We start from the raw sequence: 24608 nt of genomic DNA, 5'->3' as shown, positions 1-24608 counted from the left end.
ACAAAATGCCGATTTTTTTCGCTACTGAAGTCATTCTTGGACTACTGAACATCTCAGAGTGCATGAGGAGAATTGAGCTAACAGTATTAATGTTCTCAGATGTCAAAGAATTATAGAACAGCACTGCCAAACTTATCAATTTCTTCTTGAAATTATACTACAATTTAAATTTAAAAATAAAAATGTGTGTTCTTGACTGGAACTTTGTAATCAAACAAAAATGTTATTGTTATTTAGTTTCAATTAATGTTTTTATATATTCTTCAAGTGTTTGTTTCATATTTGCCTTTTACCTTAGTTCTGAAACTGAAGTGGGTTGCTCTGTGACCTGTGGGTCATAGAATGCTCAGACCTGGTGTATAAAATTGTCATCCTTTTTTCATGAAAGTGCCTGCTGTCACAAGGGCCAATTTGAAAGTTTTGCCATATGGTCATTATAATCCTGGTTTTTGGTATCTGTGTTTAGTATCTTTGTCTCCTTTTGTCATTCAACTGATTGTCTGCTTCATTTTAGTGTGCTTGCCCCCCCCCAAAAAAAAACACCATATACGAGGGATAATATGCAAGTTAGATAAAAAAGTGCAGCCTTAACTTTTAGTCTCAGCAGTGATGCAGTTCTTTCTGAAGAAGTACAGAATTGCCTCAATGAAGGCAATGATGCCTAGATGCATGAGGAGTTATAGTTTTGGTGCTTTTTGGACTTTTCATTGCTATAATTTAAAAAAAAAAACAGTCTTGGTTAGCTTTGAACCATTTTTCTGAATAAATATTAGATGAGAAATTTTACATATTCTGGATGTTTCAGAAGTAAAATATTTAGAAGAAATGTGGGAATACAAATTTTTTTTTTTTTTTTTTTTTTTTTTTTTTTTTTGCTAAAAGTTGGAGAATAGAAAAACTAAAATAATTTAAATGGATTGAATTTCTTTGTTCCCTTTTGTTTTGGGGAGGGTTAGCACTCATTACCTTTTTTTCCTACAGCTTAGAAACCAGCAGAATATAGCTAACACCATGAAATATGTTCTAGAGGAATCGGCATGATTGGTGGAAAAATAAATTACAATAAATAAATAAAAATATAAAATATATCATAAGGGCAAAAATTTTAATGCTTCAGTTTAAAGCATTTTTATAATGAGTTAAGCCATCATGTAATTCCTTTTTTATAGCAATGTTTTTAATTACATAAAGCAATGAAACGGTGCTTGAAAATTTTTCATCATTAATATATTTTCAAAAAACTTAATTTTATGGAATGCCTTTGTGTGTTCCTTATGGTTCCTTGAATATCATGATCTTCCTTTACGGCCATAAAGACTGTTCATCATTTAATACAGCTTTCATGAGTCACACATGTAGCTTGAAAGGTGAAGGTAGAAAATTATAGAGGATTTATTTTCAGCATATAAAATTTCTGAGTTGAATGAATTGTGTGCTTTTAAAAGATATAGAGTGTTCCAAGCTTGTAGCATCATTCTGGATGCTGCTATGTAAAGAATATTCTTAACATCAGCATTCAGTATGTTTAGTGACTATAAGGATGTGATCAAAGTTCATTTCTTAACTATATTTATGTAATATAAAATGAGCTGAAAACTTACCTCATCTGAGAAATCTTGTGAAGAGACCTTGCTTTGATTACAAAAATTAATCTTTATTTATGTATGTTATATTACTCATTTGAGGAATGAACATTGGACATTTTTATTGGTTGTCACTCTAACATCATGTATTTCATAGAACTTGTTATGTAATAATAATGTAACAGGCAGATGCAGACATTCTTTTAATATATTTTGTTAATCGAAAGTGGGAAAACTAACTGACTGGATTCTTGTGCCTCTAGGATTAGAATTATTTGATAGTTAAGCAGAGCAGGTAAATATGATTTTCAGCAAAACAATGTACCTTGTCAAAGATGTCCACATGACCACACACTTTGTTTAAATGTTTATAATATATTTAAATAAAAATTAAATTACTTCAGTGCTATTCTGCTTTGATGTCAGTTTTGGTGAGATTATCCACATTTAATATTTTGTTCTCTCTAAGTTTCTTGCTAAAGCATCTGTAATTGCATACTGATAAGTAATGAAATGTTATAGTGTTTTTACATTGGTTGTAGAAGTTTTTTTATTTATTCCTTTCAGGAAAGTGTTAAAGTGTATATAATTTGTATTTTTAGAGCTCTCATGACCAGTGAACAGCTGTCTCCTTTTGGTCAGTTAAGGATATTTCTTGATGAAGATATCAGATGTCCAGAAAAATATACAGTAAGAAACATAATCAGTTATTTTTGTAAGCCTTAAAAATGTTTCCTATTAAATTCTTTGTTTTCCTTGCATATTGCTTTTATTAAAAGCATTTTCATAACAAATCTTTGGTTCTTACTCTGCATTAATTTAATCCCTCTAGTTTCTTTTGATCAAATAGCTGGCAAACATATTTCAAGGGGACTATGAATTACTAAACTCTTGGTGTATTGGGGTAATACTGTGGAACATGCTTATGGTTAACTAAAAATCATTTAATCTGAGGCAAAAACACAGGAAAATAGAATTACCCATATTATAATACAAGTAACAGAAAAATACTAAGCAGTTTATCTGTATTTTCACCTAATCAATCTTCAGATTTTTTTTTTTTTTTTGACTGTGTAAAATTAAATCATCATTAAATTAAATTAGTAATGGATCACACTTAAAAACAAAAAGAATAATGTATGAACAACACTTGTTTTTCAGTTGAAGTCATTATGTACCAAATTTTGGCTGTGCACTTGATTTATTTCTATAAATGAGCAATTTTAACTAATAGTGTTCATATGTTCCACAGTACCTACAATTACTTTATATATTTTGCATTAAAAACCATTCCCAAAAACTATGATGTCATAAGCCATCACTCTTGTTATCACTCTTGAGATTTAGTACTTCGTAATTTTTAATGTAGATATTTTGAGTTTTTATGTATTTTTGCCTTCTCGCAAAGTGAGAACTGAATTAATTAAATGAGAAATACTCAATCGTCTGTGAAAAACTGTTTCTGTTTTGTTTTGTTTGCTTAATTTCTTTTATACATAGTTCTAGCTTTATTATAGTATTTGAATAGAACATGTAGCAACAATTAGATAATTCTTTAAATGATATACATTTTGTGCATTCTGAGTTATAATGTGAATGAAATATAATACTGTTAAGTAAACCTAGCGCCAGAGTGTCGCTATGGTAAACAAAGTGAATTTTAAAGAATGCATTTATTCTATTGTGGTTTATGCGCTGTCGGCGAAGTAGGTTTAATTCAATCTAATAAGTTTAAATAAAATGCAAGAAAAAATGCGTGTAATTTAACATTCCGTACCAGGAAGTCATGTGGTGTACACATCAGATTTTTTTATTGGTATGTCAAGGGGTTCAGACGTTTATTTTATTTGTATGTCAAGAGGTAAATGTAATAATTTAATATACGAATAAGAATTATTTATTTAAAAATGGTTTGTTTTATTGTGATTTAACCTTTTTAAGTGAGTGAAATTTAATGAGAGTATTAGAGGACTTGCATTTATGTCCAAATCCTGTGATTTCAAATGAGTTAGGAAATTGTACTTGTATTTTTAAATTTCTCTGATTTTAAAAAAGTTTAGATTTTACAATATTAATTTCACACTATTATGAGATCTGAATATACTGTAGCCATTTTATTTGGAAATAAGACGTCTGTCAGAAAAGAATTACTTTTAATTCTTAATGAACATTTACATTTCTAATAATTTCATTATAGCTTATTTCTTTTTCATTTAAATATTAGAGAAAAATATCTGTGCTCTGAGCTTGTCATTTCACCCTTACAATATACCGTATTTCTTCATGTATTCCCCCCTCTCCTATTTTATCTCCTAGCCTTTTAGGACCTGATTTTGAAGATTTAAAAAATATTTGCATGATTTCCTTTCCTTGCTGCATTCAAAGAACAAGCTTCCCTAAAATTTAAAATGGATTCTTCCACATGGTGATTGTTTTCATTTATGCAAACCCTTGGAAACTACTTGTGAAGGTCACACGGAACCTTTCCCTTAAATTTTTAATCCATTGTTCCCACCAAGCCAGTTTTCACCAGACAAGCCGATTTTTAGATTTGTGATCTGAATTAATTGTCAGTTTGTCCGGTTTTTATAAAAATTATGATTAAATAAAGTAAATTTGCAAAAATATTTTTGAGTATTTTGTTGGAACAGATAATGAATATAACTTGACCTTTATCTAAACTGATCTAAAGGTTTCGAGTGACAAAATGTGAAATTTTTAATTTCTAACCTGAAAATATTTATTGTAAAGTGAATGTTAGTTTCACTTTATAAGTTTTTAATTTCTGTTTTAATTATTCAGTCATTCAACCAGTTCTGAATATACATATATATTATAGTATATATGGTAAATGCATAAATTAAAGAAAATAAACAGTTAAAGAGATAAAATTCACAATTTTTGCCTTGTTGCTGTCTAAACCTTTTGTTTAACTTAGACAATTATAGTTTCTTTACTATTGAATTTTATAGTAAAGCAAAAGCAGACAGAGCAGTTTATTAATTTTAACATAATTAATTAGTTCAATATTTTTAACAAATAATTATAAATAATAAATGTAATAATAGAAATATTTACTTTCTATTCACCATAAATTTGGAAAAAAATAGGTTAATTTTTTAAATTAAATATTTCATTTAAAAATATGCTGGTCAGAAGTTTTAAAAAGGTAGCAACACTGTATTGAACTTCGTGCCAGACCAATACAAGAACCAACTAGCCACAGTTTAGCAAACATGAGCGGTCAGTCAATCTAGTTTGAGTCAGCTGCACATTCAGCTTCTCTAATTATTTATGGATGATTTGAGGCCTAAGGAGTAGTAGAGAAAACAATAAGAATAAGTAGAGAAAACAATAAGAATAAGAACAATAAGAATGTATGAGATTAAAGTTATAGATAAGTTAAAATGAAGATATATTATTAGGTACTGTAATGCTGCTATGTATTCTTCTTGGAATGTAGGTTTCCTTTTAAAGAAATAATAATATTTACATGTTGCTTATTTATGACTACTCTTTTTCATTTCTTAATTTCTTAGCTGTAGCTGCATCGCTTGGAAATTAAATTATTCACATTATTTCCCCCCCCCCTTTTTTTTTTTTTTTTTTTTTTTTTTTTTTTTTTTTTTTTCTGTTAGTAAAAGAAAAAGGGGAAAATATGTGAGGAAACATAGTGTGTTAGTTTTATTATGTGATGTTTCATAATTTAGTTTTGTCAAATAGAGCATTTGAGTGCAAAATTTAAAAAATGATTGTTTTGAAGGTCTTCTGAATTTTACAACAATTTCAGTTGTAAATGTTATGATGTTTGGAACTGAAATTTAATTTTAATTTTCTTTCAGTATTTATGCCTGTGCAAAATTTAAAAACTGATTGTTTTGAAGGTCTTCGGAATTTTACAATAATTTCAGTTGTAAATTTTATAAAATTTAGAACTGAAATATAATTTTAGTTTTCTTACAGTATTTATGCCTGTGTCATTCTTTTTTTGTTAGGAGATTTCAAACATAAGTATTCATTTAAATTTTTTCTAAAGCCTGCTCTTACATTTTATGAGAAATATTTTGAACATTAAACTCTAGTAGAATTGCTTTTCTTAAGTGAATCTTTGACCTGCTGTGTAAAGGATAAGCCAAGCATGAGGAACATCCAAGTCCAAATTTAATTTAATGTAGGTATTTAAGCCTCAAGTTGTAATGTAGCATGTACAGAAAATTATATATTTATATATACTCACACTGTACAGTTTCGATAATCTGCATACTTTGGGACTAATGGTTGTTCAGGTTGTGCTGATAATAGGTTATAACTTTCTGACTTTTGTTTACATTTTGCTCTTTCTAATTTCTATATTATATGTATAGATTATTTGCTCATGAATAAGTAAAATGCACTCATACCTTAATTATTTTTTAATACAGATAGATCTGTTCTTAAAAACCGGTACAAGTGTCGAAAAACATAATGGAGAGATAAAATAGGAAAATATTTTAAGAAAGTGAAGAATGCTTTTCAAAATATGCATCCGATAATTTTGTTGAAAGGAAAACTGCATCTTTTAAAGTTATTTTTACACTCTTAAATGAGAGAAAAAGATTATTAATAAAAAATTACAAATAACTACACAGCTCACAAACACCCTCTTAATAAGGCTTTCCCTAAATTGAATCTGTTTGTTGATTTCAATATTATATTCTGCGTAGGCACATTTTGATTAATGACACTACCAGAATTACTGGAATTAAAATTTTAAACTTATAGGAAATCTCTCCCCTCTTTAGGCTCTTTTTCGCTATCATATTTTCTATTTTTAGAGCCAGAAGAAGCTTTACAAGGGCTGTTTTCAAAAGCATGTGTGTATTCTTCCACTGATGTAAACATGCTCATTTTGTGAAATGTAAACAAATGAGCTGTGAACAGCAAAATGGCACTGAAAACATGCATAAAGGAATTTTTGACATATGTCACGTTTTAGAGTGTCATAAATTTGTATGCTAAATAAATTCAAAATTAATAACAACAGTGGAGTATGTAACCAAAATATGGATTTATATGAAGCAAAAAAGTATTCAGCATGGTGTTCAGTCCTGTGGTTGCTCTTCATTTCCTGCACACTTGTCCTCAAGGGGTTAAAGAAGCATTGTACTGCAGTTTCTGTCTTTCTTTATTTATTTAATTAGTGAAAAGGTAAATTGCTACTTTTTATTTTTATGCACATATTGCTTTAAATATTTTTACAATATTCTTTTATTCTAAAGTGCTTAACATGGTGATCTCTTGAAAGTGGAATCTGATTTAATGTTATAATGGTAGAAAACCTTTTCTTTATGATAAAGCTCATGGTTATGATGTGACTGATTCAAGTCTCACTCTAGACATTGGCTCTTTCTCTATTAAGGTACAGAAAGTCACTATTAAAAAAAAGGCATTAATGCACTATAAGTTGCAGGGCAAATGAAGAAACTTTTAATAAAATCGTAACAGCAGACACCTAATGTTTAATGATTGGTTACTTCAAAAAGTCCATATGATTATCCAAATTTGCTGTTGTAGAACATTTAACATGTGTTATCATAATTGGTGGTAGTAGTCTTTAAGTTCAGTTCTAAGTGGTTCAGAATATTACACAGGAGAGTAAACTATTTCTGAAGGAGTGTTCAATTACATGTTATGAGCAACAATCATGCTTGTATTTATTAAACTCTGTGGTTATCTATGTTGCTGTGATATGCTATTACAGGATTCGTACAGTCCTTAAAAGTCCTTAATTTTTTTGGAATCAATTTTTGGTCCTTAAAAGTCCTTAATTTTGGCCCAAATCAGTAGAAGGTCCTTAATTTTAATCATCTGAAATTTCTGTGTTGTTTTTACGACTGCCATTTTGAGTGTGAATTAGCATTTTGGAGAAATATTTTTTTTGCGATTCACTGATGTTTTTTTTTTTTTTTTTTTTTTTTTTTTTTGAATGGGTTTATGGGTTGTAATTTGTTTGTATTTCTAATATTTACTCGAGTTTCATGGGATACTCGAGTTTCAAAGCAAGAAGTGAAACATCAGCATTTCGAATTTCATTTTTGGTAATAAAGAGCTCTTAAACAATTTTCGCTTTTGGGGATGTGAATTCTTTTATTAAGCAGTTCTAAATTTGTCGACTTGTCAACATTTTGGCAATTTTAACGTCAGTTTATATAGAAAATTTTTAATTCTGAAATCTGGGAATTTTTCGACGATTTTTTTTTTAAACATTGTAACATTGATAAATTTCATTAAAATAATGGTAATATATTGAAATTATATTTTAAAAATAACATTAAAATAAACAATTTTTATTTTTCGCTGTTATATTATAAAGTTTCATTTTGGCAACTTATTATACAATATTTTAAATCTGAAAAATAAACAAGGTATAATGCTATAAAGCACATTTTACAAAACAGCTCTTAGCAAATGCAAAGTTAGCTGTGTAATTAATTAAAAAGTCTCCTTTTTAATTTTTCATAGTAAGCGTTTTTCCGATGTAATTCTCTCAGAATATTCAAAATTCTCAGAATATGCGTCAGTTTTCTTTATAAAATTAATTTTATACTTTTATCCCCCCCTTTTTTTCCCCCAAAATATTTCTGGCTCTTTGCTGTTACAAAATTGGTTGGGATAATTTTTCTTTAGTATTTTTGACATTGCAGTTTGGAAAATTTAGAAGGATTTGAAGGCAAGATTTATAGACCCTCGATTCTAGATGATTTGAGAAATATGTGACAAAGTGAAAAATGTCTCCATGGTATAAACGCGTAATGGATGTATTTTACAGAAAGTTTGCGATTAATTTCTTACTTTTTGGAGAACGTCTGGAAGAACAATGAAGGCATAATATTTGAATGTTTTACTCCTGCTACTAGAATCTTTTTCTTAACATGTTTATCTTCCCTTTATTTTCTCTACTTTTCACTAGACACAAGCATGGAAAATATCAAAAATGCTTCTAATCTTATCACTTGGAAAGAAAGGAAAGATTATAGAAAGGGATTTTTTAATTAATAAAGAAATAAAAAACTTACAATTTAAAAGGTCCATCTAATATGTCTTAGTGCATCATACACAGAGCTGGCACTAGAAATTTTCCCATCTGATTCAATCTCTGTGGATCCTAAATTCAACTGCATAGTACCTTTCTAAATTCTGCTTCCAATGCCTGCTCTAAATTATAAAAGTTTTGCTATTTCTAGATTTTGTTGTTTGGTGTGTCACTAAATTCTAAAAATTCTGCCACACCATCTCTGTAACCGGTCTTTACCATATATATTTCATATTTCTTCTGAATTTCGTATTACTAAAGAAATTAAATTCGTCACTTTTTTCTATACATTCTAAATGCATTTAGTGTTTTTTGGAAAAACAGACATCTTTAATTAAATCCAAAAATTCTAAAATGAAAAGGAAACATGCTGAAGAAAGAAACTGACTACATAAAGAAAATTATTCTTCAAAGATATGTGCAGTTATTATGTAAATTACCCAATTATTTATAATTTCAACCTTTACTATAATTTTCCATTTCTGTTTCCTCATATGATAGGGTTACTGAACCAGATTAAATTAAATTGTACAATCTTTGACCACTAGTCCACATTTTTAGTTTGAATTTGTGTTTAATTACGTCACCGTGAGCTGTAATAGATTTTGTTAGCACATCATTTATGCATGCATTTATGTTTTAAGTTCTTTTTAAATAAGAGGCTTATTTAAACCTTTGTCTGATATTGTAGTTACTTTCAGACTTAGTGATAATTTGCTTGACATCTGTCTGGAGGGTTTTGGACTGTTTAGCTTTTACCAGATCAAGTAAACCCTCATAGGTACATTGTGGAGTGGTTGACAAGTTAGGAGATAAAGCATGCAGAAACTAGTGAGAGCATTGGTTTGCATATTAGCAAACTAGCCAAAATGTTTGAGAAGGCTTCAAATTAAAATGACGGATAAATATTTTGTTGAGTGTTGTTGTTACAAACATACATGTTTTGTAGCTTTTAATGTGTAATTTTTCTAATATTATTTAAGAATCAGTGTCATAAATTACATGTATTTTAAACTGTGAAATTTTATTAGATTTTGATTTTAATAGGGCTTTTTTAACAAATATTGTTGGAAAAAAAATTTAATAGTGGCCATGTAAATGCATAGTGACTAAGGTTACCTATTTACCTAATTTAATTATTTATAACTAACTGCTTGCCCTTAAAAATTATCTCCATGTATTAAAGCGAGTTATTGCCTTTCATTAATCACTTGCGCTAAAAAGACGTGCCACGCACGTCAAGATGCTTTTGTCTCAAACCATGCCTAAAAATGAAAATAACGTGGTGCACACGTCGCCTAACAACGAGATTGTTTATTTCTCGAGTTACAGTTCTGGATTGTACTCACAGATGCGGAGCTGCGTAAATGAGACACTTTACCGCTTGTTATATTGTAGCGCATGGCACCGCAACCGTGAAGTTTAGTCGTAGCGCCAGTGGTTAATATTCACTGTGGTCACAAGATAAAACACAAAAATGTAGAAATTCAAGTAAAACTTATTCTTTGCATCTAGTGAGACTTAAAATAATACAACTTATCAACTTTGGTGCTTGAATGGCTTATTGGAACCTGAAAGTATATTAACTGGGTTACAACCCGTGGAATTCTGCACAAAGCTATGACACTAACTGCATCAAACAGAGCTTGACTAACTTTCAACACTTGCTAACCGTGCCTACATCAGGCCTTTCAAGTTTGTTCTAATCAGCAGGTCTCTCTCTAGACAAGCAGCAGCAGTGATAATATTCAGTCTTTTGTTATGAATCATGCTGATTATGATCTTACTTCTCATTTTAACCTCTGCCGTTTGACATAAAATCTACCTGTTATTAAACCTCTACACCAGCAGTTCTCAACCTTTTGACTAACGTGTACCATCTAAACAAAAATTGAAACCCTTTAGTACCATTACTACAAAGTACTACCACCATCAATCTTGAACAAAGCGCAGATCACATAAATTTACGAGTGTTAAGAGAAAAAACTCAATCAGGATGTTGGGATTTTAACTTTTGAAAAAAATAGTTTAAAATACTTTGCTTCTTTGTGTACCACCTATTTTTTTCTTGCATACCACCAGTGGTACACGTACCACTGGTTGGGAACCTCTGCTCTAGACTGATCAAGTATGTGACAAAATGAGACATAAAAAAAAATCAACATAAAGCTAACTATTAGTAAAACGTAAATGTCACTTATCTTCTTTCAAATATGTCCAACCTCTTACTTAATATTTATAAAAAACTTAATATTTATTTGTTTACCTTGTTAAAAATTTCTTTCAATGTAAGTTGTTTAAGTTGCTTTGTTCTTTGTGCTTATACTTTCTCTTTAATTCTGTAGACAGACATAATCTCTTGTTTAGTTACATTGTGGATGTCCTGTAACTGCTGTTTCGAGAATTCTGACTAACTTGTCAATCAAAATTTTCTCATTTTCAGTAACTTCTCTGTAACTTTCTTCACAAACAGTAGTGGTATTTTCTGGATCTAGAACCATGCTACAGATTTCGCCATTCATTAATTGATTGATGATTGAGAAGCATTGTCATCACAATGAAAACCTTCTTTTATATTATCTTCATTTATTATTGCATATCCACATTTCTCTACAAAATCCGTTAATTGGAAAATTTCACCTTTGTTTTGTGATATCTGAAAACCTTTAAAATTAGCAGCTATCATCATCAAATTTAGCTATCCTACACCATACATATTTGGCTATGCATCATGGGCTTGGCGATTAACGACAAATTGTTCCGTTAAATTTTATGTTGTTTCTAATGCGCACTGAGACAATTAAGCCTGAATTGTATTAGTTTAGTTATTTATTATACTTTTGCCCATTTCTTGCACATGTGTAAGGCTTATCAGAGTTCTGAATAAATAAATTCCCACATATACTTAAGCCTTATTGAGGGCCGGCACTAGATATCTTACTGCCTGATGCAGTCTCTGTGGGTCCTAAATTCTGCGACTCGATGCAACCATATGGGCGCTGGTTCTGGGTTTATATGAATAACAAATCGTTTGTTCTTAATTCAAATAGCCCTAAATGTAATCTTTGGATCTATGAGTATCATCAACAAAATCTATGTTTAGCGTATGGAAAGAAATTGTTGGTAAATTTTTCCTCGTCAACATTTTTAGCACATTTAACTTAAATCTGTAATCATTGACAAGCGTAATGTCAACATAAAAGGTTACCATACTCCTTTATTATTCAATTACTAACATAAAAAAATTGTTTAGGCATCGCTACGTGAGTCATTACTCAAGTTGTCATGTTTTGATAAACATGCAGTGATGAAAGGAAAGTACAATAAATAATGATTTGCAAAGTTGACATCAGATCAATGATGGATCTATGTGGAATTTTTCCATTTGAGATGTGTGCCTAGCAGATAGGCAGCAACAGAGCCAAATTACTGGTCATACAAATTTACACTAAAATGATTCTTTCTTCAATAACAAGGTATTTTATGTAGTGTTGAAGTGAAATTAAGAATTGGGACTCTCCAGATGTTTTATTATGCGCAGAGGGGGAAATCAAATATGCATGTGTAAAGCCTACGAGTAAAAATGTTTTGGAGGTTTTTGATGTCCGAATTTTAGATCATTCCAGATAATGGACATCCAGATTTTGGATTTTATACTGTATTTATTTGTTTACTTTATTAAACATTTCTTTCATTGTAAATTGTTTGAGTTGCTTCGTTATTTGTGCTTATACTTTCTCTTCAGTTCTATAGACGGACATAATTGTTCAGTTACAAAGTTTTGCTGTTCAAGTACTGTAGTTGGTATGTCAAGAATTCCGACTAACTTGTCGCCCACCAGCAGCCGAGCGGTAACGTTCCTGAACACTGGTAGTTCAGTCCGAGGTTCAAATCCCGCGATAGGCCTGGCTGCATTGGTGTTTTCGGGGTTTTCCCCATGTTTAACTATCATACGAGCCAGTTTCTCTTAGAAAGTCCTCCACGAAGGCATCCCTCCCCTTAGGCAGATAGCCCTAGTGTGCTTTGCCATAATTAAATACACCACATCACCACCGACTAACTTGTCAATCGAAATTTTTTCAGTTTCAATAACTTCTGTGTTCTTTCTTCACTATTGGTAGTGGTATTTTCTGGATTTAGAATCATACTACAAATTTCGCTGTCCGTTAATTGATTGATGATTGGAGCATTGTTATTGCAATGAAAAACTTCTGTTATATCATCTTTGTTTATTACCACTTCTCCACATTTCATTTAAAAATCCATTACTTGGAAAATTTAACCTTTGGTTTAAGATATCTGAAAGCCTTCACATTTGCGGCTGTCATCTTCATCATCCTTAACATGAAATGTTGGCCATAAATTATGCCAAGCAGTTTTTAAAGTATCTGAAGAGACCCAAGATCGTGTGATGCTCCAGAAAGTAGATTTTACGCTAAAATATTTCAGAAATTCTTGAATAGTCTTGCCATTGTTCAAGAAGTGTAACAAGGATTGAAAAAATTCTAATTTATATTTGCATTTTCAGCATGCACACTATTCTGATAATATCCATAGGCTGAATGATGGACGTACAATTTGGAGGAAAAAATAATACGGTTACTTTGTCTTTTGCTAAAATTTTGAGTGGCATATGAGCCAAAGAGTTGTCTACAATCAGAACAATTTTTACGTCAGGCCTCCGTAAACCAACCGAATTCTTCCAAGCCTTGGGTATGAAATAATTTTCAAACCAACCATTCATTAACACTTTTGTCACCCATGTTCTTTTATTTGCATGATATATGATGGGAAACATTTTACTCCTTTAAATTCTTGATGTCCTGTATTTTTTCCAATTACGAAAAGTTTACACTTGTGCGTTCCTGCAGCATCTGCACATGCAAAAATTGTTAATCTCGCTTTGAAATCTTCGACACGAGTTGGAGTCTTTTCTGTAAAGGTGTCCAAGGTAATTTACGGTACATATTGCTCTAAAAGACCAGTTTCATCTGTGTTGCAAATTTGTTCTGGAGATAACTTTTAACTAATGAGTTCAATGAATTCATCTGCAAATAGTTCATCATAATTGTTTCACCTGAAATTCTTAATTGCCTTATACTATGGCGATTTTTAAATTTAGTTAACCAACCTGTCGAATATGTTTAGTTTGTAAGTTCATTTCTTAGTCAAATAATTTAGTTTGAGCCATTAGCATTTTATCCGTCAATGGCATGCCTCGCTGTGACACCGTCTGACCCATTCAGTCATCACTTTGCCATAATCTTCACTTTTTGCATAACGAATAATTTTTCTGTTATGCGAGTTTGTTATATTATGTTTGTGGGTGTTGGAATCCACAAAAAATTCAAAAAGTTTCTTTTTCTGTTATCTTATGTCATATACAGTTGGCTTTCAAATGCCATACTCCTCGCATAATTTTGAGACAGGTATACCTTTATCCATTTTTTGCAGCAATTCCATTTTTTGTTTATTGGACTTCGAAGTAGGTTTTCGCTTTTTAGATCCTGTTGCAACTCCAGAATAAGTAACTCTTTTCGACATAATTGAAAGTTGAAACTTTAATTTTTTATAAAATTGCTGTAATAAAAATAGCCTGCAAAAAAAATAATAAGCTGGATCAAACTAGAAGGTTAAGGAACTGCACAAGCTGCTACATGAATTGAAATTCCTTGGAATCGAAATCATTTTAGCCTAATTTAATAGCGTCCGCCATACACTATTGGCTATGTATTATGAGATTGATGATGAAAGACAAGTTGTTCCGCTTAATTTTGTCTTGCCTCTATAGCACACTGAGGCAATTAAGCCATAATTATTAGTTATTTATTATGCTCATGTCTATTTATTACACATGTTTAAGACTTATCGGAGTCCTGAACAAATAATTCCCGCAGATACTTGAGGCTTATCAAGGGCCAGCACTAGATATCTTATCGCCTGGTGCAGTCTCCATGGGTCCTAAAGTCTCCTACCATGCACTTCCCCCCAAGTTCTAAATTTTTGCCACCCCTAAATTTTGGATCCCAGAGCTTTCTTTAAATTCCAGATATCCTTTTATCCCTTAATTTTGTTGCTCGGTGCTTCTCTAAATTCCAACAATCTTTTCTTCCATATATTCTGCCTCCAGGTGCGACCATACAATCTCGGGACCATACAATCTCGGTAACATTTATGTGTTAAACAATTAGCACTACATGTAATCTTTTGACCTATGAGCATCATTAACAAAATCTATTTTTAGCATATGGAAAGACATTTTTGTTAAATTTTTCCTTGTCAACATTTAGCGCATCTGTAATCATCGCCAAGCGTAAATGTCAACATGAAAGGTTTCCATACTCCTTGTTATTCAGTTACTAATATAAAAATATTGTTTAGGCATCGTTGAATGAGTCATTACTCATGTTGTCATGTCTTGATAAACATACGGTTATGAAAGTAAAATATAATAAATAATAATTTGCCAGGTTGGCATCAGAGATATAAAAGTTTTAAAATCAACAATGTTTTTACGTAGAATGTTTCTGTTTGAGATGTATGCCAAGTAGATACACATATACGGAACCAAATTATTGATTACACAAATTTATGCTAAAATGATTGTTTCTTCAATAGCAAGGTATTTTATTTAGTGCCGAAGTGAAATTGAGAATCGGGACTCTACATGTTTTATTATGGGGAAAACAATCAAATGTGCATGTATGAAGCATAAAAAAAATTCGTAAAGAATAAATTTTGTTGGTGGCTTTGAGGTCCAGAGTTTAGATTATTCCGTATATTGGAGACTTTGTACTGTGTTTAATCTGAAGACTACAATTTATATTTTGCCTCTTATGAGGTGCAGAACATGAGTTAACAATTTTACTCAAATGGCTGGGGCCCAAACAATTTAAGAATTACTAATCTGGAATACTGGTATTACTGAAAATGATATGTTGTATATAATTTTATGCATAAAATAAAAAGATCTTTAAAAACTGCTCTGCTTTTATGATTTGTTACATGTGTATTTTTATTGTAATAAATCACACTTATGTTCACCATTTGTATGCACAGTATATTTTAAATAAAATAATTTAAATCATGATATTTTTACTTGTCTAGGCCACAAGTACTTACCTTTGACAGGGAAAGAAGTTTATATTGGAAGTATTGAGCATTTTGGAATGAAAGAAAAATCAAAATTTCCCACAGAGATATTTCCTGAGGTAACATTAATTCGTTAGTTTCTGCTTTTCTGCTTTTTTCATGGGGGAAACACTGAGTCACATGCCAAGAATTTTTTTTTTTCCAAAATTTTGAAATAATTACTGTGATATATATATAATAGGCAGTGTAATGTAGAAAGTGCTGTGATACATCTAAAGGACACCTGCTTAAAAATTTATCTTTCTCATTTTTCTGCAGCGGGGCCCACCAGCGGCCAAGCGGTAAAGTCGCTGAACACTGGAAGTTCGGTCGAAGGTTCGAATCCCGCTAACGGGCTGCCTGCGTGGACGTTTTCGTGGTTTTCCCCATGTGTAATGTGTATACGAGTCACTTTTCCTTAGAAAGTCCTCCACGGACGCATCCCTCCTCTTAGCCAGATAGGCCTAGTGTGCTTTGCCATAATTAAATACACCACACACCACCATTTTTCTGCATTGCTTCAATTTTTTAATTATCATATTTAATGATTGAAAGCAATGCTGATATTTTCAAGATTTATGTTGCATTTACTCCTTCCCATGCCATTTACCTCGACAAAACTTGGGCTCAAGTGTTATGGGTCAATGTTTGGTAAACAAGCCAGACTGATGCTTGAGAACAATCACAATACAAGCCGAAGCATAAATGCCTGTATTATACTCACTTTTGTGCGATACTGGTGGCGTGGAAGTAAACTTTAATCCTTCATAGATATTATAAATATATTTTGTAATAAATAACAGTTTCAAAATTATATTTCATAAATAAATAATACTTCAAGTAAGTAAACTTTAGTAGAAGTAAACTTTAATTCTTCTGCCTTTTGCAGATATTATAAATATATTATTTTTTTAATATATAATTTTAATAAAAATTATATCATTTATAGAGTCAAAAGTCGTTAATTCGGACACCCATAATCGGGAATGATCTATAATCCGGACCACAAAGCTACAAACTTTCTGCTCATGCGTCGTATTGACGCATGCGCGTAAGACCTTTACGGCTGCGAATATGCCTGTGCGCATGCGCAAAATATGTTTACGAATGCACTTTTAATGTATAACGGACGGTATAAGCTAAGCTAAAATGATCTAATTCAGTTATTGTTGCAGATTGCATTGTTCCTTAATCTTCGAATTGGATTCGGCTTATTATTTTTTGCAGACTGTTAGAGCAATTTTATAAAAGTAAGCTTGAACTTTCGATTATGTCAAATAGAATTTCTGATATATATTTACTAATATGTAAAGGATCTACAAAGCGAAAGTATGTTTCAAAGTCTATTAAACAAAAAGTGGAATTGCTGCAAAAAATGGATAAAGGCATATCCTTTGTTTATCTAAACTTTAACGTTTGTTTATCTAAACTTTGTTTATCTTTAACGCCGCGGCGCGCAATGAATTGGAAGTTGATCTGTCAGCACTATCCTTATCTTCAGGGCAGATGTTTTTATTTTATTTGGCTTATAATTCCTTATTAAATGTAGTATTTCATCTCGATGTACTCCATCTTTGATATGATTTAAATCAAATTCCTCGTCAGTATAATTCGCTTCCGATAGCGAAGAAAGTGACAGAGGTTATTGAAAACGAAAAAATTGCTATTGAGAAGTTAGTCGGTATTCTCGACACAGCAATTATAGGACTTGAACAGCGGAACTTTGTAACTGAAGAAGAAATTATGTCTGTTTATAGAATTAAAGAGAATGTATTATCACATAAAAAACGAAGCAACTTAAACAACTTACATTGAAAGAAATGTTTAATAAAGTAAACAAATAAATATTAAGCTTTTTTTTTTTTTGTAAATTTTGATACCCTTTAGATCATAATTGTTCTTTATTTCATAATTGTTCTTTATTACGGTTTCATATTTTTAATTTTATAATTTCTGCATGCCATCTGACCAGATTTAAACTGATGATCTATAATCCGGAATCGCCGAAGTCCCGACGAGTCCAGATTAACGACTTTTGACTGTATAATAAAAAATTGTGACTAACTCATGTAGTGTACTGATAGGAACTAACATTGGGTTACAACCATGAAATTACGATGTTAATGCTCACTAGCCCAGCTTTCTTTTCACAAGCCTGAATCGTGATGTTTATGTGTGGCTCTGCTTTCTGTTCTCGAGCCTGTCTCATGATGTTTATGTTTGGGACAAAATCTGAATCATGAGTAGTCAGATTTGTTAAAGCACGTGAAGCGGTTAAATAAATATTCTTTTTTTTTTTTTTTTTTTTTTTTTTTTTTTGTAGTTAACTTAACGTAGTAAATCAAGATATAAAACCTCCCATTTAACCATATATTATATATTTTATGGTCAGGTATTTTTAAAACTCAGTTATTAATAATAACAAACCACTTCAAATTAATAATTTATGAGAGTTTATCACATGAATCATTTGTTATTAATAATTACCATCAATGAAGGGAAGTGTAACAATTTTCAGTGGGTTCCTTTTGAGATTTGCCATTATGCATGAGTGTGATTTTCCTGCATCAACACCTAACGAAATTGCAAATGTATAATAGTGGTGGTGAACACTCATGTTTGTTTTTGCCTGTTGGCCACAACTGAATAAAATCTACTGTAGGCACTTACATTTTTCAAAACACTCACATGTACTTTACATTCAGCATTCACAAATGTTCTGTGTTCTGCTGTGTCTCAATTTGGTACTACTTTCGTCAGTTGCTAGCATACACATAAATGTTTCCAAATTTTGACAAATTTTACTCTCTTTGTAAGCACAGTGGATGATGATTTAGATTTCAGAGGGCACATTTTGATGATGGTTTTGATATGCTAAAATCGAAAAAAGAAAAAATTCTCAGTTAGAAAGTTTTTTTTTTTTTTTTTTTTTTTTTTTTTTTTTTTTTTTTTTCCCCCTAGAGAGAGAAGGAAAATGAAGAGAAGACTTCTGGCAAATAACCAGAAGATTATCATTGACTATCAAGGTATGATATTGTGAAGAATTGGTTGTGTTAAAAAAACATATTGCTGCAGCTAAAAATAAAAAAGACCTAATTATACTTTATGCTTTTCTGGAGGCCATGGAGGGTGCAATAGAATGATAAAAATGCTTAAGACAAAATATAAGCAGATTGTGATTAAAATTGATATATTTAAATCTTTGTGAATTTTGTCAAAAGAAACAATTCGTTACAAGATAAAACTTTTTTGTTTGTTTATTTTGTTAAAAGCATTAAATTGAATCCAAGGTGTCAAATTGATCTTACTGATTTACAGTCGGAAGCGAATAGAGACATTAAGTTTATAACGGTTTAATGAGACCATGTAATGAAAATTGTTCAGTAAAGGGCATTAAAAGCAAATTAAGTTACCTATCATCTGCTGGATGTGTTCACGTTATGGAGAGCTAAGACTGGCAATGGTAAATAATTTGCTAATAAAAATATTGAAACAAGATATTGAAGAGGTGTTACTTGCTGATTTGGAAACAAACATACAAAGTGGTCAGAAGGCATAAAGTTTATTCAATTTGTGAGAAATGGTGCACATTGCTTAGAAAGAGATCACAGCACGTATGAAGCTATATTTAGCTGTAAAGCTAAAGCATGTTTAAGAACCTACTTGCCAGTTAATAGGAATTGAAGATGAAGAATACCTGGCATTATTAAGAGTCTAAGGCTGATATCCATCCTCAGAAAGTAATCTCAGTCGAGGATAAAGATACTGGTGCAATGAATATGGAAGTTGAACTGGGTGATTTGAATGAAGACTTGGAGGTAGTGACTGTTGCAGATGTAATGAAAAACAGAAATAAGAGTGTTGGGTAATAGAAAAGGAGCAACATAATTCTGAAGTTGAAAAGAGAAAGAATTGATGAATTCTCAGAAATTATTCAAGAAACTTAGCGCTGTGCTAAACTGTCACCAAATAAGCAAGAAGAAAACATGTTAGCACTTTTTAAGTTAAAACCTGCAGTTGTTAATTTAGGAGAAACCGTTTGGATAAAAATACCAGAGGGATGGCATGGGAAAGGCTGATAAGGTGAATTATAGCTGTTACAATTTTTAAACAAAATGAAAATAATTTAAGCTCAAAACATGGCATTTTAAACCAACTTCTAACCAAAGAATTATTCTAGTGTATGCTAGGAAGCTTTTATTTTAGTCAATAAAGTTACAAATATTAAAATAAGTAAGAAAATGTGCTCATAAGAAATTTACGTAGTCAGGGATTTCAATATTGTAATTGCACAAGTAATGGTAGCCCAAATCGCTACAGTGGAAAAATTCAGAAACCCTCCGTAAATTCATATTTCACAGTCGTTAATAATTTCTTTAAAATGTAATAGCAGTGTGTTTATAATGCAATTTATTTGCATTTTTTGTTGCTGTAAGGTGTTCATAATATAATTTATTTGATGTAGTAAATAATGAATGTATCTTACAAATAACAGTAATCATTGCTATAAAACATTTTTTTTTTTTTCATTGATTGAATTTCACTGCTAAGAAAAATGCTAAAGTATGTAATAAATAACAGTAATCATTGTTGTAAGACATTTTTTAATTTCATGCATGTTTGCATGACATTAAAATTTCATTAGAGTTCAAAATTTCTGTTTTGTATGCTTAATTATTTGCATTGACCAAACCCCATTGATGATTATAAATATTTATTAGTAAATGTGATTATTTTGTGTTATTTATCACATTAAACCAACAACTGGATTATTATTAATAATCACTGGATTTTTTACTTTGACCATAATATATGCAATGAATACAAGTAGGAATATATACTGTAGGGTAATTGAAATGCCAAAGAGATTAAGCTGTTCATCTGCTGAAATTTAGTTTTTTTATATTTTCTAATTTTGATGAGTCACTGTCAGTTGTATTGCTCAATAATGAATTTCTGGTTAAATTGTTGTATCTGAAAGGGAAATCAGCTGTTTCAGCTTTGTAACAATTTCATATGCTAAAACAGGTGAAAATATGCCTAGGCTATATGACTGTAACAAAACTAAAAATTCTTGTACATTACTTCAGGGAATCTAGTGGTTTGGCTCATCGAGGTTGCAGTGGCTGTCTGTCATTGGCCATATCTTAAGTCGTGGCACCACAGATTCAGGCTGTAGCAACGCAATCAGCAAATTACGTAGCGTAATATCCAGAAGAAAGATCATATCAGCGTAAATGTTGCACTTCAGGAAAATGGCAAGAAAAAAAAAAAAAAAACTACGAGGAAATGACACTCAACCTAAACAATATACTAAATTAAAATGTGTGTGACATGTCCTCGAATATTATAGTTGCAAAATCTTCGCCTGTTTCATGATATCTGGGATATCAGTTAAGAAAAATTCTTGGAATAAAACCTTAAGGATAAATTATAGATCCTCTTCTGTCTGACCAAAGTATTTTTCTTAAATTCTAACCTGATAAATCACACTGTGTTTCATATGCTGGGAAATACAGTATCTTGAGATGTTGCAATCCATGTGACTGAAATTTGTTGCCAGAGTTCTATCATTTGCAGCTGCTGGTAGTCTCTGTTATTCCAGTGTGTGCAGTATTTGTATACCAGACATGTTCAATTGGGAAAACATCTAGTGAATCCAACAGTCAAGGCAGAATTGTAACCTTTTGTGTGTTGCTGAAGTATTGACATTGATTGCTTCCATGATTGTGCATTACCTGGCTGTAAGGTAATTCTGAAGTCCTTGTGAAGATATGGGAAAAACCACAGTTTTTTTTCATGTCTGTAATGTAACTCTGGCTAGTTAGTTTATTGTATGCTTTCTTGACACAAGCTTAACTCATATCAAATGGCACTCAACGAAGCAGGTCGTTTCGACGCCAAGGCAGTTTGACGCCATATTTTTTTAGTATTTTTATTTATTTATAGAATAAATATGAAATTATATAAGTAAGTAATATGACTGATTTTTATTTATTGAATTAGCAATTGTTTGCATGCATATTTGAAATAAATATATGTGTGTATATGTGTGAAAGTGTTCTAGATTTTTGTTTGTGTCCCAGATTAATGAGAAACTCCCTCGCCAACGTCAAGGCCCCGGGACATGAAGGAGGTTTTTTTTTTTTTTATTTATTTATTTCAGAAAACAGCATCAAAAATGCAAAATACGCAAATGGTAAAAAAACATATGGTTACAAAGTAGTTATATTGCAGACAAATATAATTACAGGTAAATAAGATTACACATAAATAAGATTACATCGCAGAACTGTTATTATACTAATCCATTGCAAAGTTATGCGTCACACCTTTCAGGTATTCTATTATTTTTCGATTTTCAAAATCTTCAACTATTACTTTAATTCTCATATGAGCTCACAGATACCTATTCCACTTGTGCGGCGGTTCATCTCTACATACAAATTGTTCGTAACGTTGATCAATTGATTTTTGAACACGCCTGAGACCATCTATGAATTCCCATAATGTGGGGTGTGAAACACCAAATGATGATGACACCAAATTTATTTGAATGGTGGTGCAAACGTAATCTAAAAATAAATAAAAATATGAAAAGTATGGCGTCAAACAAAAACAAAAAAAAAGTATGGTGTTGAACTGACCACACGTCGAATGGCTGGCGTTGATCTGACCTTAATTTTCCACATTCCTTCACAAATTCCATTAATTGGAAAATTTTGCCTTCAGCTTGTGTATAATTTTTGTGATTGTTGTAATCATCATCACCGTGAAATATGGCAGCTAGCAATAAATTATTCCAAGCATTTCTAAATGTATCTTCAGACACATCTTTCTATGACCTTCCAATGATCCACGAAGCAGATTTTATGTCAGTGTACTTGAAAATTTCTTGAATGGCCTTGTTACTGTTCTGAAAATTCAACATAGGTTTTAAAAAGACTATCTTACATCTGCATCAGTGTACAACGCACTCTGATACTCATTGGGCAAATGATTTATGTTTAATTTGGAGGAAAGAAAAAGATGGAGACATTAGCTAAAACATTAAGTAAAGTATGAGCCGAACAGTTGTCTATAATTGCTAAAATTTTGCATCATCCGATGAATCAACTAATTTCAAACTTTGCTGAGTATCTGGTATGAAATGATTTTCAAAATCAGTCATTTGTTAATGTTTCTGTCATTCATGCTTTTATATTTAAACGATGATAGAGAAAATTTTACTCTTTTAAAAGTCAAAGTTGTGTTATTCCCAATTGTGTAAAGTTTAAATTTGTGCATTCCTGTAACATTTGCACATACCAGAACGATTAGTCTCGCTTTGGAATCTTTGACACAAGGTTAGGTCTTTTCTGTAGAGGTAGCTCGGGTATTTCAAAATTCATATATTACCAAGCAACACCAGTGTCATGACAGCAGCCAATTCTGGTGATAACTTTCATCCTTAACCCCTTCGAGCCGGGTAGCGAAAACGCGCGCTTATCGCTGAGGCCGGCAGTGTCTTACACGAGCGTCTCTCCAGGGCCGGGGGCTTTTTTGCTATAGGGCCTAAATCCATGAAATTTCCGAAGTATAAATGCATTGTTTAATAATGCTCTATAGAGTATTTAAATGACTTATGCTTTATAAATATTTTTATATATATACTTTAATTACCTTATTTCTTGTTTAAAAGCATATTTTACATATTTTATTTTAATTACTCACCATTTTATGAATTTTAACATTATACATCTGAAAACTAGATATATTACTTAAAATTCTCTTTTCGTATAAAAAATTTGAAAACAGGGATCTACACACAGTCCTATGTTACATTCCTTGTAATAACTCATTTGCCGTTTTGGAGGATTTTTCCGGGAATGTGAACAAACGAAGCATCGTCGTCTCATTTTCTTATCAGTCTCTTCTGAACAAAGTTTTAGAAAATGTCTTTCAGTTAATCTTTCCGAATCAATATCTGAAATATTTTGCATCATTTCTGCTATTTCATGCTCTGTTAAACATTTTCGACGCTTCGAAATTGCAACGGTAAAAACAAAGAATTCACGTCTAACAAGATCTAATTATTTTCTAAAAACTGAACTGCAAACCAAAATACCCAATGCTTTAGAGCAAATAAAACTTCTCTACTTACAGTAAACAACTACCACGTGCGAATAAAAAGTGCGATTTAAAGAGACGTCATAAATCACGCCATTCGGAAACATTTATTTCCCCGTTTGTTTATATAATTAAAAACACGTGTATGTGAGTATTCTCTCATTTCGAGTAGAAGGTCTAATTTACATGTATCTGAAACCATATGGACATACAGTGACATCTTGTGGCAGAAATTATAGTTTGAAAAACGTTCCAAAGTACTGGCACAAATACGTGACAGTCGGTAGAGAACGGAACAATCCTCTGGCACGCCTGCGTGTCGGCCGGTAGGTAAGTGTGTTCGTTGCTGGCACGTATACGTGACAGTCGGCGCGAAGGGGTTAATGAGTTTGGTGAATACACATGGATCAGCTGAAGTTTTATTGCCTGAAATTTTGAACTGCCTCATGCTATGGTGATTTTTAAATTTGGTTAACTGACCTGTTGAATATACGAATTAAGCCTTTAACTTCATCCTCATTAAATATTTTGCCTAGAGCCATTAGCATTGGACTTTCAATGGTGCAGCATCGCTATCTCATCTATTCAATCACTACTTTGTCATAATTATCATTTTTAGAATTATGAATAGTTTTTTTGTTATTCATTGTTGTTCTAGTGACTCTTCAGTGCCATATTCCTAACATAATTTTGATTTCAAAAAGTTCAAACTT

At 31.4% G+C, this 24608-nt stretch overlaps 1 protein-coding gene across 17 annotated transcripts in view; it reads left to right on the top strand.

The window, feature by feature from the left end:
* LOC146999028 (inositol polyphosphate-5-phosphatase A-like) overlaps positions 1–24608 on the top strand; it is a 206397-nt gene that overhangs the window by 147265 nt on the left and 34524 nt on the right. For 13 of the 17 annotated variants that reach the window (XR_015039914.1, XR_015039915.1, XR_015039913.1 and 10 more), the window contains 2 exons: positions 2186–2298; positions 15763–15866. Coding sequence is in view for 14 of the 17 variants with exons in the window: in XM_085812256.1 (XP_085668382.1) it covers positions 2186–2298; positions 15763–15866 (217 nt within the window). In the remaining 3 variants the exon portion in view is untranslated. The remainder of the gene's footprint in view (positions 1–2185; positions 2299–15762; positions 15867–24608) is intronic. The other 4 variants (XM_085812265.1, XM_085812264.1, XM_085812263.1 and 1 more) reach the window with 2 other exon arrangements.

The sequence above is a fragment of the Stegodyphus dumicola genome, chromosome 2 (genome assembly GCF_044657685.1).
Source record: "Stegodyphus dumicola isolate Sdum_Otavi_A_Nest chromosome 2, ASM4465768v1".
In the NCBI taxonomy this organism is placed as follows: Eukaryota; Metazoa; Arthropoda; class Arachnida; order Araneae; family Eresidae; genus Stegodyphus; species Stegodyphus dumicola.
This window is presented reverse-complemented; position numbering and strand designations above follow the sequence as displayed.